General features: G+C 42.9%; 1 protein-coding gene across 1 annotated transcript in view; it reads left to right on the forward strand.

Annotated features, from left to right (window-relative positions):
• The window catches only part of LOC142142546 (uncharacterized), a 144,595-nt gene that overhangs the window by 108,737 nt on the left and 17,949 nt on the right, over positions 1-17,909 (forward strand). Inside the window, exons 17-18 of the mRNA XM_075200424.1 lie at positions 8,309-8,517; positions 15,443-15,606. Of these exons, the coding sequence (XP_075056525.1) occupies positions 8,309-8,517; positions 15,443-15,606 (373 nt within the window). The remainder of the gene's footprint in view (positions 1-8,308; positions 8,518-15,442; positions 15,607-17,909) is intronic.

The following is a 17,909-nucleotide window of genomic DNA, read 5'->3' on the forward strand; positions in this document are numbered from 1 at the left end:
GAAGAGGAAGGTAAACCAGACAAGGGGACGAAATGCGCCATCTTCGAAAATCTATCCACCACTACCCAAATAGTATTGCAGTTTTTACTAGGAGAAAGATCAGTAACAAAGTCCATACTAATATGGGTCCATGGCTTGGATGGAATGGGTAGTGGTTGAAGCAACCCCGCTGGAGTTCTGCGGGGAGTCTTGAACTGGGAACACAATTCACAAGCGGCTACAAACTCTTTGACATCTCTCCTCATAGAAGGCCACCAGTAACTTCGAGAGAGAATCTCAAAGGTCTTGCGTTCACCAGAGTGTCCAGAAAAACGAGAAGAGTGGAACCACGAAAGGATTTTCCTCCTAAGAGTAGGAGGCACGAGGGTTTTCCCGAATGGTAGCACCTTAGTGGAAGAAGCAGCCAGCGAAACACATTTGGGGTCTAGAATAGTGTGGTTGGAAACCTCTTCAACGTCAGAGGACGTCACAAAGGCTCGAGATAGAGCGTCGGCTTTTTTGTTCTTAGCAGCTGGTTTGAAGGTTATGATTAACTCAAAACGAGAAAAGAAAAGAGACCATCTTGCTTGATGAGGATTCAAACATTGAGCAGACTGTAGATATGACAAGTTCTTATGATCCGTGAAAATTGTCACAGGATGACGAGCTCCCTCCAACAAGTATCTCCACTCCTCTAATGCTACTTTAATAGCCAGCAACTCCTTGTCTCCGATGGTGTAATTCTTCTCCGCAGGCAGAAGACCCCGAAAGTAAAAGGCACAAGGATGGAATTTCTGTTGCTCCGATCTTTGGGAGAGAATGGCTCCTAAACCAACATTAGAGGCATCTACTTCTAGGAAGAAGGGAAGCGTCACATCAGGCTGTCGAAGAATGGGAGCAGAGGAGAAGGACTCTTTAAGAAACTGAAAGGCTTGAAGAGCCTCGGATGACCATTGTTTAGTATTGGCCCCTTTACGAGTCAGGGCCACAATAGGAGATGCAATCGAAGAGAAATCTTGAATGAAGCGTCTATAGTAATTGGCAAAACCTAAAAAACGCTGAATGGCACGAAGAGTAGTTGGCTGAGGCCAATGTAACACAGCATTCACCTTTTCTGGATCCATTTGTAGACCAACTCCGGAGACAATATAACCCAAAAATGGAATCTGGGGCAAGTCGAATGAACATTTTTCTAATTTGCAGAATAATGAATTTCTCCGGAGTCTGGACAGAACTTCTGCCACATGTTGGTGATGAGAAGGCAGGTCCTGTGAAAAGATCAATATGTCGTCCAGATAAACGACGACACATACATATAACAAGTCCCGGAAGATCTCATTAATGAAGCCCTGGAAAACAGCGGGGGCATTACATAACCCGAAAGGCATTACTAAATATTCATAATGCCCATCTCTGGTGTTGAAAGCTGTCTTCCATTCGTCACCGGACCTGATTCTAATTAAATTGTAGGCACCACGAAGATCCAACTTGGTAAAGATCCGAGCTCCCTTAATCCGATCAAACAACTCAGTAATCAGAGGAATGGGATACCGATTTTTAATAGTAATGGCGTTAAGTCCACGAAAATCTATGCAGGGGCGTAGTGATCCATCCTTCTTTTTTACAAAGAAGAACCCAGCTCCAGCGGGAGAAGTAGAAGGTTGGATAAATCCACGCTGGAGATTCTCTTGGATGTATTCAGATGTAGCTTGAGTTTCAGGTACCGAAAGTGGATACACACGACCCCTAGGAGTAGTCTTGCCAGGTAGAAGATCAATCGGACAATCCCATGAACGATGAGGAGGAAGACATTCAGACTGAGTTTTATCAAATACATCGGCAAATGAAGCATACTGAGGAGGGAGTCCCGGTGAGGAAGGTGAAATGGAAGATTGCTGTATTTTAAGAGGAATGACTTGGGAGAGACAACGATGATGACATTCAGCTCCCCAAGACGTAACTTGAGGAGTGCGCCAGTCAATCTGGGGAGAATGACATTGAAGCCATGGAAGGCCTAAAACAATCGGACTTGTAGTAACAGGAAGAATTAAAAAGGAAATTTCTTCTTGGTGTAGCACACCAATCTGAAGCATTACTGGAGACCTACTCTGGGTGATGAGACCATTGATAAGACGTGATCCATCAATAGCAGTCACAGTAATCGGTGTCTTCAGGGTAATCACTGGTAGGGACCATTGATTCACTAGGGATTTAGAAATTAAATTTTCCGCAGCTCCAGAATCAATCAGTGCTTGGGACTCAAAGGATTTGGTAGCGAAGGAAATTTTAACATCAAAAGCGCAGACTTTTAATTTCGTAGTACATGGAGAGGACTCCAGGGACCCTAACTTCACCTCTCCAGAACTAGTTAGGGCCTGGCATTTCCCGATTTTTTTTTTTTTTTTTTTTTTTTTAAGGGCACGAATTGAGCATATGAGTGGAATCAGCACAATAGATACAAAGTCTATTCTTTACTCTTCGGTTCCTCTCTTCAGTAGTTAATTTGGAGCGTCCTATCTCCATGGGTATCACAGGAGATGAAGCTGGACGAAGTTGAGAAGTTGAACGAAGAGGTGCTTTAACTGAAGTTGTTTTTTCAGACTCCCTTTCACGGAATCTCATGTCTACTCGATGACAAAGAGAAATCAAATCTTCTAAAGAAGTAGGTAGTTCTTGAGTAGTCAGTGCATCTTTAATTTTATCGGAGAGCCCCTGCCAGAAGGCGGCAATTAACGCTTCAGTGTTCCACTGAAGCTCAGAGGCTAATATCCTAAATTGAATGACGTACTGTCCTACTGTACGAGAACCCTGACGTAAACGGAGAATGCTGGATGCAGCGGAGATGACACGACCTGGTTCATCGAATACACTTCGGAACGTGGAAATAAATTTGGCACTATCTTGTAATAATGGATCGTTTATTTCCCAAAGAGGGGAAGCCCATGCGAGAGCTTGTCCAGAAAACAATGAAATAAGATAGGCCACTCTGGAACGATGGGTAGAAAAATTTTGAGGTTGGAGCTCAAAATGAACAGAGCATTGATTGAGAAAACCCCTACAAGTTTTGGGGTCTCCATCATACTTTGACGGAGTAGGCAGGTGAAGCGTGGAAGCCGTAGACACCTGGGATGGCACTGGGGAAACGGAGGAAAGCACAGGAGCATCAACATTAGCTGTGATATTCTGTCCAGATGTTCCTTGGGAGGCTAACGCCTGGTAACATTGTAGTAACAGCTGTTGGCGAGCATCCTGTTGCTCCATACGGGTGACCAGAAGCTGCAGCATCTCTTTAGCTGTAGGTTCCGAATCTGGGTCTCTCATGGCCTGATCTTACTTTCACGGGCACTAGGAGTCTTTACCCAGGTATCACCAGATGATGGACTTACCAGAGCAGTATAGGTGGTAATATGATACTCTGGTAGCGGGGTGATCACGGAACAGGAGACAGCAGATGGTAAGAGAATGCTCGTGGAAAGTCTATGACTAGCAGCACTGGTAATATATAGATAATTGACACAAGGAACTGGATGGACAAGGAAACGTGAGGGGTAGTTAGTGGTCTGCGGATAGCAAGTTATACCACTGCTATAGTGAGGAGGAATGTCCAGAAATAACAAGGAGGTGATGAGAGTCAGTGGTCTGCGTATAGCAAGTGGTACCGCTGTCTAGGTGAGGGAATGGAATCCAGGTGAAGGTATCCGGGAAGTCAGTGGTCTGCGTTAGCAAGTTGTACCACTTCTATGTGAAAGGATACTGAAAACAGGTGACTCAGGAAACAGGGAACAGTGGTCTGCCTCTAGCAAGTTGTACCACTGAATATATATATGTGAGGAAGAGCACGGGGAGATAAATGCAATGCAGAGTATACACGGGCACACTGAACTTGATCCCACGATGATATGCACAAATAGTAATAACTGAACAGCACTGCACAATAATACAAAGTCACAAGAACTATCCAGGCAAAAGGTAACAGAGTCAAATGATGGCAATAGTCTCAGCGGATAGGAAACTCCAGAGGAGAACAACTCAGTCCAGCAAGATATGCAATTCACCAGCACAGTCAATGAGAAGTATGCATACCATGGTTCAGGAGAGCAGGCTGTCAGACAGAAGTGCAGGGATACCTGAACGGCTGCAGGCCGGCAGGATACGAAGTCCCAGGAGGGTAGAAGCGGTAATCAAGTAGGTGCAGCGCACAGGTAGGTAGACCAGCAGGGATGGAAACAATACTCAGGAAGCATTAGTATATCGAACTGGACACCTGGAGAACGCTGAAGAGTAGGGATGGTCTAGACGAGATGGAAGCAGCGGAGCGTTGATCCAATGCAGACAGGCGAGTTGACACAAGCGGAGACACTGTAGAAGCACGGAGAGCGGATCAGCTGGCTGCAGACACGAGGAGTACTGGAGAGTTGAGGTGAGCAGGATACTGTAGAAACACGGAGGCAGCGGATAGGAATCAGCTGGTCCAGTCACGATAAAACCCGGGAGAGTTGAGGTGAGCAGGATACTGTAGATACACGGAGGCAGCGGATAGGAATCAGCTGGTGCAGTCACGATGAAGCACGGGAGAGTTGAAGTGGACTGGAAACTGTAGTAGCACAGAGGCAGCGGATAGGAATCAGCTGGCACAGTCACGATGAAACACAGGAGAGTTGAAGTGGTCTGGAAACTGTAGTAGCACAAAGGCAGAGGATAGGAATCAGCTGGCACAGTCACGATGAAACACAGGAGAGTTGAAGTGGTCTGGAAACCACAAAGGAACAACAGGAATCAGCAGGATCTGAACACACAAGGAAACACAGGAACACCTTCAGAGGCTCATGGGGAATGAGACTCCAAGATCAGGCCACGAGGTATTGACCTCAGGTGCTTTAAATAGGGAGTGTTGCCTGATCAGCCAATTAACTAAAAGGAACATGAACTGAAGGTTTTGAAAGGGCTGCACATGCGCAGACCCTCAGGATGGTGGACGGCCACGGTTCCTAAACACACGAGAAGTAGCACTCACAGTCCGGTGAGTGACACTGTAATTGACAGGATCAACAGACTCTAGGATTTCATATGGACCTTGCCAGTGGGGGAAAAGATTGCTTTCCAGGGTTAGAACCAGGACTAGGACCTTGTCTCCTGGCTTGAAAGATCGAACTACGGCACTTTTATCATAACTTCTATTCTGCTGTTCCTGATCCTCTTGTACTTGTTGTTGTGAAATGGGCCCTATCTTTCCTAGCCTCTCATACATTTGGGACACAAATTGTACTAGATTTGGCTCCAGGGACCTTGTTGCTCCCACCCTTCCTACAACATATCCGAGATACCCCTGGGCTGTGTCTTAAACAAAAATTCAAAGGGATTAAACCTTGTGGTGGCCTGAGGTACCTCATGGATGGCAAGCATCAAATAGAAAAAAAGAGTGTCCCAATCTTTTTTTCCCTGTTCCACGGCTTTCCTGAGCATGTGCTTTAATGTGTGCATAAAGCGTTCCTCTAAGCTGTCTGTTTGTGGTTGAAGAGCCGTCACCCCTAACAACTGGCACATGCCCTTCATCAGTATGGATATGAACGGGGTGCCCTGGTCTGTGAGAATTTCCTTGGGTATTCCCCAGTGTGTGAACATCAATTAAAGTTCTTTAGCTATGGTGCTGGACTTTATGTTCCATAGGGGGACTGCATTTGGATATACAGAAAGTTATTTTTAACAGCAAAATATGGTATACACCCTGCAGGCTGGTCTGCTTTCACTACCCCATTCACCTCAGTCACACTTATAAAAGCATGTTTTAAAGTTGCATCGTTAAGATGGTCATGAGCAAAGTCCTGCAGAGGAAACAAAATTGGTATTGCGGACCAGTCAATATCTTCACTGACAGACGGGGTGGGCTCATCCTCATTGTCACCAGCCATTACTAGTTTGGACTGTCCATGCTTCCCCGCAGGTGGATGCTTTTGTGGAACTCTTACTGTGACCCCCAGGAAAACATTCCGGTTTGATGGTTCCCAAAGATCAAGGTCTTTCTGTTGTGGATTCTTAGGTAGATCCTGTAAAACCGAGCTTCCGATCATTGCATCAGTTACATGATCCGGTCGGACCTACTCTTTGAAGGATCTCTTTAAACCGGGGGTAATCACATCCCAGAATAAGTAGATATAGTTGTTTAAGCGCTATGGCAGCCACCACCATAACTGTTTGTTTTTTAAGTGTGACTGGCAGAAGTGTTCTCTCATACTCCTGAGACATCTCATGTACGCACAGGACCTTCACCTTGGGCAACCAAGTAGTTATGGTTTTGGACATGGAAAACCAACATAAGTTCACTCCTAGAGTCAACCAATGCCAAGACAAGGCTTTGGGTGATAAGCAGTCACCCGGACCAAACAAGGAATTCTTATTGTGGGTCTCATGGTACAACAGCTTGGGAAAGTAGGCCCAACATGTGCAACAGAACAGTCCATGCGTTCCGGTAGTTTAGGACACTCTGCCTTAAAGTGGCCTGGCTCACCACATTTGAAGCACTTCAGATTAGACACCTTTGTAAACTGCCCTCTGTCCATATCAGTTTTGCCATTGGGCCCTGAAACAAGGATTCTCAAACCTGGCTTTTGACGTGGCATCGACTTTGGCACGAACACAAGTGATTTGGTTTTTTACTGTACCACAGCAAACCTCTCTACCACTATGGTAAACTCGTCATAATTTGTGGGTCTGATTGCAGCACCCACCTTTGCAGACCATGGTCCACTTCCCAAATGCAGTGATCTATTACCAGAACTTCAATAATCCATGTAGGTGAAATCTCCTCTGGCTGTAGCCATTTTTTTTTATTTTGTAAAGCTCAGCCAATTGTGCTCTGACAGGTCTGTCTTTATCATAACAGTATTCATGATAGTGCTGGGCTCAGCCTGACCCCGAAACCCAAATGCGAACCAATATCTCAGACTTTAGACACGGATAATCAGAGGCCCAGTCCTCATCCTGATCCATATAAGCTCGCTGAGCTTCACCAGTCAGGTATGGCGCCAACTTTTCAGCCCAAACTACAGGTGGCCATTTTGCCCTTTTTGTAGCTCTCTCAGTGGACAACAGATATGCTTCTATGTCATCAGCTGGCAATATTTTCTGCAGAGCCGCACAAGTTACATTTCTATCATGCTTGACCTGGACTAACTCTTCCATTAAGAGCCTGGTGTTTTCTTCATGAGTCTCTGCAACTCGTAGCACCTGAGCTTGCTGCTCTTGCAGTGCAGCCAGCACATTTACAAAGGCTCTCAAACTTCCTCCATGTTAATGTTTATGCAGGTTGGGTAGCATAAACTTCTTCCCTGAACAATCCCACTTCTTACACCACTTGTGGCAAGAGAACACTTCTTGTGAAACATGCGAACAACTTCTTGCTTTTTACTTTGCTTTTATGTCAGGATGTCACGAGCCGTGGTGGTACTCCGCATCCTGGCGTGATCTAGCAGCCGGGCGCGTGCTCTAGTTTCTATGCTCTGTTTTTATCCTTGTGGCATAGATGTAGGAGGGTGTAGGGACATCCTCCTACTCCAAGGGGAGCTCTCATATGATTTGCACTGGTTCATTTATATTTTTATACATGCTTCCTGGTTATGTTATTACCTATGCCAGTGCTAGCTAGTAATTAATTAGCAGCCTGATTGTCAGCCCTGTTCCCCTTTGTCCTGATTGGCTCTTAGTACTATTTAAGGCAGTGAGGTCTGAGCTTCACTGTCGCTTATAGCGTGTCTGACCCAGTCTTGCTAACCTGCTCCTGTTGCTATTCCCTGTCCTGTGGATACTCTGTTGGATTCTCTGTTTATGACCCCTGCTTGGATTTTGGACTCTGCCTGTTTGCTCGTGACCCTGAACCTTTTGACCTGTACCTTGGACCCTGCTACCTTGCCTGTTACCCCGACCTCTGGCGTGTTTTTTGACTACCCTGCTTGCCTGTGACCCTTGACCTTGAAAACCTCCGTCATCTAGATCTGTGAGTTGGTGATCAGGCCAGCAGCCTAACACAGGATGGTAAAGTACTTGACAACATAAAGATTCTATACAGTTTCTTGTGACCCTAAACAATAAATAAACCGGTGGTAGTCATTTTTTATGCAACACTAGTGCCGATACAAGTTAGAGCAATGCGACAATTCCGATGAGTATAAAAGCGACAAGGAGTAAATCTAGACTTACTTGAGAATAGACATAACACAATCTCCACAGGCTGTATGGGCGGCACATGTGACTGATCTGAGCAATCCCTTACTGCGAGATACATGTATTTGAGTGTTTTATCTAAAATCGTGTTTCTATTTGTCTACCATTGCAGACTTGAAGCCTACAGTGAGATGTGATGGTACAATGGTAACTTCCATCAGTGTATGCCAACTGGAGCAACTTGGATATGACTATAATACCCTTCATCTGATTAACACCTCCAGTGCCTGTAGATTCACATATCCTGAAACTATCAACAACATGCTAGTATGGAGTATTAAAACAATCGGAGCTGTAGCATGGTGTGGGAACATTGTAACGGTAAAACATTTATGTTCTTTTGTTTGTAATTAGTTTTTGCATGGAAAGTGTTATATCTATAATTTCCTCTTTTATAATTTGTACTTCTAATTTTCAGATTATCAGCAGGTACCAGAGTTTCATATTTGTGTAGATGACATAACACAATAAACATATGGAACCTGAGTCACGTTAGAACGCAACTTGGACATAAAGTCTGTGTTTAAAACGAGCATTCAACCTGAGCGTAGTTCCAGCCGTATTCATATTCAGTCATATCTTACGTACATTATTGTTTGAGTCTGGGTGGAAGTACGCTCTGCCTATACAGTACTTGCCAAATGTAGACACACAGAACAGACTGCAGTATACGCACATGCGTAAGTACAATAGAAGTTTACATCAGAAAGCATAAACTATTATTTTATGATAAATTCAACTAATAACTGTTGATAGAACAATAATTTAAAAAAATATTTGTTTTCAACTATAGATGTTATATATTTATAATACACAGTACATATAGTGTGATTATATAGTATATCCTAGTTGCACACAGTTGTTCTGTGATAGCTACTGCCACAATTAAGTGTAATTTTTAATTCAAAGACTATGCCGTGTCAGTTATCACTATCATCTGGCATTTACATCTGACCTGTAGCAGGTGTAAAGATGCGGCTGAAAACCAGCGCATTTACAACAATCACGGGATTGAATCGGCCGCATCTGTATTGAAACGCCTTTACTGTACATCGCCTATATTAATCTGCCCCTTCAATCCCCTGTTCCGCCTCTGAAGTCGCTGGGAGTCCTAAGTGTCAGTTGCGTATGGATATGAATTGCCTGGAATTGTGCTCATTGGAGTAATGTCTGTTTTCGGGTATGTGCAGCGTGGAGTCATACAAGATACGCTAGGCAAACAGACAGATGTCAGAACATGAATGAGGCTCATGGTGTCAAAAATTGTATCCCAGAAAATAATCTTAATATGCATGTCAAATAAAGGAAATAACCTGTCTAATCTATGTAAATTTTGCGTCAGACCACAAGGGTGATTACTGGCACACCTCTGACGACTCACAGTATGTCACTCACAGAAAGGTCCAGCTGAGTGTCAGATAAGTCTGAAAAGGTTCATCTGACTGTCTCCCCCTCTAGCTCAGAGTCTGACTTGTGGTATGACCCACAGGAATAAGGTTGGTCTTTGAGGCATTCCAGTCCAAAAACTATATAATCATTTTATTCTCAATTATGTATTATGAAAATAGTTTTTATCTAGGTCTCTAAAGACGAAATATTAAAAAAAAAGTGAGAAAGTATTAGAAAACCAGTGAAATAAAATAAAACTAACAGACCCTCTATTGGAATCGTTCTGGGATGTGTGTGAGAATTATTGTTTAAGGACGTTCTTAGTGTCTAATTATTTCAGGGGACCAGCTATGAGTAAATCTTTATTAATTAAATATTTTGTAATCTCATAGGTCTCCTTGTATTACTCCTCTATATGTATTGTGACAGGAGGTGTGTCCTAGAGGATATACTGATTAGCGCACATATTCCCAAGCATGTATAGAGCACCAGTATAGTGATATTAATACTTGGACAGACAAGAAAGGATAGTTACTGTATCTTAGTATTCTTAACAGTTGCAGGTAGATATATAGAGTCTGATGGCTAATTATAGGTGAGTCACTTATTAGTGATTATATTATTTTTAGGTTTTATATTTTTATTATTTTAAATGTTCTTTTGTTGTTCGTCACCTACTGACATCATTACATTATTGGTATATCAAGGTTCATTCGGTATTGGATCCTTTATTATGTGAGCCTATCAAAAGTGTAAATTATATTGTTCACCAAAGTGTAAGTATTTATTGCCTGTTATATACGATGCAGTGTCACATAGCAGGGAGACAGACCTACTACTGTTTGTTAGATTGATTCTCTATTGATTGGTGAGTTCTACCTACAAGACACTAAGATAGGATGTAGGACTGTGATATTACCGTCCTTGCATCTGAGTGTGAAAACTAATAATGGACACGATATCTCCTAAGGCACCTGTCAGCGGTAATAGAATTTGTATCTCTTATAGTATGCACTTCTGACTTTTGTGCCCCTATTAGAAAATCACCCCATAGTTATGACTATTGTATGGAAAAAAAACTCCTTCAGTCGCGATGTTCCCCTCTAGCCTGATTTCAATTTCCGGGTCTCTGACGTCACAAGGACGCACAACCCGACGTACGTTTCGCCATATAGGCTTAGTCAAGGAAATCCAAAGACCAACCTTATTCCTGTGGGTCATACCACAAGACAGATTCTGTACTCAAGCGTGTAGTTGGGAGAGCACCCCTCACATGACATTATTTACATGTTTTGCACAATTTCTGTGCTAAAAGTCAGTGAGGTGTCCATTCCGAAGAGCGTATCTAATTCTTCCTGTTTGGGTGTCACGGGCACTAGGAGTCTTTACCCAGGTATCACCAGATGATGGACTTACCAGAGCAGTATAGTTGGTAATATGGTACTCTGGTAGCGGGGTGTCCACGGAACAGGAGACAGCAGATGGGAAGAGAATGCTCGAGGAAAGTCTATGACTAGCAGCACTGGTAATAGGTAGATAACTGTACACGAGGAACTGGATGGACAAGGAAACGTGAGGGTAGTCAGTGGTCTGCGTATAGCAAGTTGTACCACTGCTATAGTGAGGAGGAATGTCCAGGAGTAACGAGGAGGCGGTGAGAGTCAGCGGTCTGCATATAGCAAGTTGTACCGTTGTCTAGGTGAAGGAATGGAATCCAGGTGAAGGTATCAGGAGAGTCAGTGGTCTGCGTTAGCAAGTTGTACCACTGCTATGTGAGAGGATACTTGAAGCTGGTGTCACAGGGAACAGGAGACAGTGGTCTGCCTCTAGCAAGTTGTACCACTGCAATATATATGTGAGGAGGAGCACGAGGACATGAATGCAATGCAGAGTATACACGGGCACACAGAACTTGATCCAACGATGATATGCACAATATAATGATAACTGAGCAGCACTGCACAAATATACAGAGTCACAATAACTATCCAAGCAAATAGGAAACACAGTCAAATGATAGCAATAGTCTCAGTGGATAGAGAACTCCGGAGGAGAACAAACTCAGTCCAGCTAGATATGCAATACACAAGCACAGTCAATGAGAAGTATGCATAACGCGGTTCAGGAGAGCAGGCTGTCAGAGAGACGTGAAACGATACCTGATACGATACCTGAGCGGCTGAAGGCCGGCAGGAGGAGAGACCACTGGAAGATGGAAGCGGTAACCAAGTTGGTGCAGCGCACGGTAGGTAGACCAGCAAGACCTAGGCAATACTCAGGAAGCAGTAGTATATGGAACTGGACACCTGGAGAACACGGGAGAGTTGAGGCGGTCTGATAACCAGTAGCTGAGATGAAAGCGGCGGAGCGCTGACCCGATGAAGACAGGCGAGTTGAAATGAGTAGGAACACTGTAGAAGCACGGAGACAGGGGATAGGAATCAGCTGGCTGCAGACACGATGAACACTGGAGAGTTGAGGTGAGCAGAACTCTGTAGAAGCACGGAGGCAGCGAATAGGAATCAGCTGGTGCAGTCACGATGAACACAGGAGAGTTGAAGTGAGCAGGATACTGTAGAAGCACGGAGGCAGCGGATAGGAATCAGCTGGTGCAGTCACGATGAACACAGGAGAGTTGAAGTGGTCTGGAAACCACAAACGAACAACAGGAATCAGCAGGAGCTGAATACACGAGGAAACACAGGAACACCTTCAGAGGCTCATGGGGAATGAGACTCCAAGATCAGGCAACGAGGTATTGACCACAGGTGCTTTAAATAGGGAGTGTTGCCTGATCAGCCAATTAACTAAAAGCAACAGGTACTGAAGGTTTGAAAGGGCTGCACATGCGCAGACCCTCAGGATGGTGGACGGCCACGGTTCCTAAACACACGGGAAGCAGCACTCACAGTCCGGTGAGTGACATTGGGTTTTCTTTATCCACCACTAGTTCTGTCAGCTCAGGATTTCTGAAAAGCAAGTGCCCACAGCTCCTCCACCACTAGTAATGTCAGCTCTGGATTTATGAAGAGCAAGCTCCCACAGTTCCTCCACTTCTAGCAATGTCAGCTCAGGATTTATGAAGAGCAAGCTTCCACAGCTCATCCACTATTAGTAATGTCAGCTCAGAAGCTATGGACAGCAAGCTTCCACTGGTCCTCCACTGCTAGTAATATCAGCTCACGATTTATGAAGTTCCCACAGATCATCCACCACTAGTAAGGTCAGATCAGGATTTCTGAAGAGCAATGTCCCACAGCTCCTCCTCCACTACTAGCAATGTCAGCTCAGGATTTATATAGAGCGAGCTCCCACAGCTCCTCCTGAGTGTTCAGTGGACTGAGAACCTATATAATGAGTTCCTTAGTACTAGAAATAGATATATGAGAGCAATTGATGTGTTTCATCTCTGGATCTGGTCAGGTGAACCTTTTCTGAGTAAGCTTATACTGACCTGGACTTTCTGTGAGTGATATAATGTGTGTCTCTGTAGATGTGTCAGTAATCTCCCTGTGGTCCTGATGGAGTAACCTTTATGAGACATTAGTACTCTCTGAAATAAATGCTGGAATGATGGATTGTGAAGCTGGTGCTTGGGAAGTATAAAATACATGTGAATAAGCCGGTTTCTTTCCGTTTTTTGGTATGTACCCCAATATTATTGTCTGGGATACTATTTAATTTATAATCCAATCTACTACACTACTGGATTGATGCAGAGTGGGAGGTACACCACTTTGGGTAATACATCCTGCATGAAATTGCTCTGCACATTCCAGATATTGGGCGCTTGTCTAAACAGACTAATCTAACCCTAGCACTTACGTCTAGCTGCACCTGGAGTAGTGGGATGGGGGAGGGACGGGGTGTACATCCCTCTAACCACAGTCATTTTAACCACTCTCTGAATTTTTACTAATTACGTACTACTTGACTTTATTTATATTTATATTTTGCAGGTGTATATTTTTAGCAAGTTCTGTAAGTGCATCTTAGTAAAATAAAAATTTCTAGATATCGATATTCGGTTCAAACAATTAGTTAAGATGACACCTCTCTATTCATCATGGAATATAATTAATAAGTACTTAAAGAAGAAGTAGAGAAGAGAGAGTTGAATTAACAAAGAATAAAACTGGTGCAATTGTCAAGATTTTCTTTCCTTTTTGGACATGGAGAACACAAGCATTAGGCGGATGTGTTAGTTCTCCCTGCAGAAGTGACATTTTACACCACCTGATAATGTAATCAAACATGTTTCAATACATTGTTATGTTGTCTACAGAAAGGGTAATGCAGTCAGAAGCACAAGAGAGAATAATGTCTTATTAATAAAGCGAAACTTGCAATTACCTTATATAACAAAGATGAATACAACACCTCCACATACATTGGCAATTCTTTAAAAATTTAATTGGAAATGTCTTTCCTGCAGCAGACCTGATAGAAATGACAATAAAGTGATTTGAATAGATGGTCGCTGTTTATTTTAACAAATTGAGCTAATTAGCCTACGCTACCATTTCCTTTCCTGTACCTCCTCCCCAGGCCCAAGTCAGAGATATACAAAAATCTTCATACTAAAATGTATATGTTTTACTGTGTGCATATATAGAGCAGAAATCTGCATCTAATGTAGAAATACAGGTGTATAACCGACAGTAAATCAGCCCAAAATTGCCAATTCTGGTAATTACTAGAGCTGGAGAAGTCTTTAATACAACATATCACTCACCCTACTCACTAATCAGCCACAATCAGATCTGTATCACTCATTAATAATGAATGTGAATAAACAATAGACAATAATGGTGTAACATTAATGAGTAGTGATGCTATCACTCTACGCGGAGAGGGGAAAATGTTTTGCACTAAACAAATATGTACCTGAGCTGTCTGATGGGAGTAAATTATTGGGGTGTTTATAAAGCTACTTTAGCCTTACGTCCTCCCACAATTTCCCAGCTAAGAGAGCCGCCAGCTTAGACTTCTTTAAGTTTTAGGGCTACTGCCTTAAGTCAAAATGACTTTTACTGACTACGGCTGCAGAAATTTCCTGTAGAGATTTGTATTTTAGTCATATAGGGGCCTAGTTACTAATGTTACAGTTACTTGTAAATAATTAATGAATATTTTATCACTGGGCAGCTGAATGAATCTACAGTGAAAGTATCAGGGAAGATTCTTATCACTCTAGAAGCCCCCTGACCTGCTCTACTGAGAATATATACAGGGTCCAGCACTCACATACAACTGGAAAACGCTTTTATACATACAAATAAAGGATCCAGATGGGGGTGTTGTATTAGCCTTCTTCATTTTACACACATTCGGATAGGATAAAAGTATAATAAATTATGTTTTTCTGTCCTTCTCTCGCTTGATAAGTAAAGTCCCCCACGTAGAGCAAAGTGATAAAATCACTATCTCCACTCTACACTCTTTGATAAATTGGGCCCATTCTGTTCTCCATACATCCATTCATTAATCTCCTTCCTCCCTACAGTACACAGTGCTGAACACATCATACAGGACTACTTACCACTGTTCTAAAAGACACATTTTAGTGCACAAAGCGTATTATATAACCCTGAGAGATTCCTCATCATGGTGAATGGAGCTCACATAGCTCTGGACAAGTCACTCTCCCACCGGATGTATCTAACTACAATCTGAGGATCACAGATCCCGGTACTGTGCTCCCACCTGATTACTGTGTGGATACCTTCTCTTCCTCTATACTGTGACTATAAGCTTCATATCTACCAGGTGGAAATATATAACAAATAAATCATAGTTATAGTTGTGTTATTATACCGCTTTATTTTACATGTCTTCTTTCTATTCCTTTATGCAGGATAATTCATCAATGATCTCTTTTACCAACACTCTTCACATTGATCCAATTGCTGGATCTCTAATTACCCAGAATCCTTTCACCTACAACTTTACCTGCGCCTACAACCTGACCACACAGGGCAGTCTAAACGGTCTAAGTTATTATCCTAATAATGACATGAGGTGAGATCATACAGATATATTATTGGGTAATTTATTCCTCATACAGCATAAATCATGATGTAACACAGGACTATGATGTACATATGTGATAGACAATCAGAAACACGACTGTAAAACAGGCGCTAGAGTGTATCAGTAAATCTTACATTTGACTTGTATAGACCTAACGACCGTGAAGGCATCTAAAGAACAACCAACATAGTGATTGATCAAATCAATGAAAACATATGTAGGAATAATAATAAATACTAAAACCATCTGATAATGGCGGAATAACATCTGAGGTGACTCAGAGTGAGCTCTTATTGCTGCGGAGACCACTAACCACACAACGTGCAGATTATCTCTGCTCTGTGGGATTTCTCCTTGTTGTGGGATTTCAGAAACAAGAAACTTATTGGGACTTTTAGTTCCCAACGTCTGTCACCACTGACATACTGTTAGGTGTCTCTTCCTGTGATATATATACAGTATGTACTCTGGGGCTGGAGAAGTCTGTAAGGACAATACTGACTACACAGCGGTAAAATCTGTTCGAGAATTTCTGGATATGACTTGAACATGTTAATGCTTGTTCTGAAACATGCTGGATATGTGATATTTATGTATTATAAGTTATTTTAAAGGAAAATGTTTTTATTGTTATATTCTATTAATGAGAATATTATAATACAACTAATAGATTTCAGTAAGAGCCATGTATGGGTGGCTTCTGATGTCATTCTGCCATTACCAGACACTTTTCTTATTTGTTATTTTTTTCTACATATATATTGATTACCACCTACCTCTAGTCATGCTGTACTCAGATACTTTATATGTGAGTGTCTGGGAGCGCTGCAGTTGATTTACTTCATTTCATGAATTGTTGAAAGACTGATGTTCAATATATATATATCCCACTTTAATTGTAGACTAGTGAGACCCAATGTGCACAAGTATTGTATGATTACATGAAGCTACAGATCTCCAGTTCCTGGATGTGCAGACACTGACGTGAGCCATGAGACCAGCTAGAGATGAAATAACCATAATATATCCAAGACAAGGTCCAAGGGATCAGGGCACAGACTCTGTGATGTTACAAATATCCACCAACACCCAAAGAGCACCAGACCTTAAACAATATAATACTACATTATTTCATAACACAAATACTTTGGTCAGAGAGCACGAAGCAGTTGGAGCAATTAATAGTGAAAACCCAAAAATAGTAACCTCCAGTGCAAAATAATAACAACTAAATATTGTGGGGTTCTAGCATCAATATATAAATCACATATAAAGGAATGCACTAGGGGGGCTAAGTAGTGACAATAATAATAATAATCTCAGGTGGAGAGTACATCTGTCTAAGGGGAAGTTCTCACTATTATCTTACATCTGTGTATCAATGAGTATTCTCCCCGTACTGCCCGGAGTGGTCCTGTGACTCCTCATAGGGGTCAATGAGCTCTAATCTACAATTAGCGACTCAGGTCAAAGTCAACAGGTTCCCACTGACGGGGGGTTTCCCATTGGTCAGACATGATATCTCTATAGTTTTTAGATGGTTACTACCAGGGCCGGACTGGGACTAAAAATCAGCCCTGGCATTTAAAGCACACAGGTCCACGTGTTGTGGGCTCCATGCACTATATTGTTCCACACTGATGCTGGCGCAGTACAACATGATGTAGTATGAGTGTGTGTGTGGGGGGGGGGGGGTATTTATTTCTCCTAATGACCCTCAACATTACATTATTAGCACCCCAATTACATCAATAAACACCATGACAATACATTATTATGACCCAAATTACAGCAGTAAATAACCCCCCACACACTCATACTACATCAATCACCCCCACATTACAGCAACCGGCATCACCCCACACATTACAGCAACCGGCATCACCCCCCACATTACAGCAACCGGCATCACCCCCCACATTACAGCAATCAGCATCACCCCCCACATTACAGCGTCCAGGATCACCCTCGACATTACAGCGTCCAGCATGACCCCCCACATTACAGCAACCGGCATCACCCCCACATTACAGCAACCGGCATCACCCCCACATTACAGCGTCCAGCATTTCCCCCACATTACAGCAGCTGGCATCACCCCCCACATTACATCATCCAGCATCACCCCCACATTACATCATCCAGCATCACCTCCCACATTACATCATCCAGCATCACCTCCCACATTACATCATCCAGCATCACCCCCACATTACATCATCCAGCATCACCCCCCACATTACAGCAACCGGCATCACCTCCACATTACATCATCCAGCATCACCTCCACA

The sequence above is a fragment of the Mixophyes fleayi genome, chromosome 3 (assembly GCF_038048845.1).
Source record: "Mixophyes fleayi isolate aMixFle1 chromosome 3, aMixFle1.hap1, whole genome shotgun sequence".
NCBI classification, from domain to species: Eukaryota; Metazoa; Chordata; class Amphibia; order Anura; family Limnodynastidae; genus Mixophyes; species Mixophyes fleayi.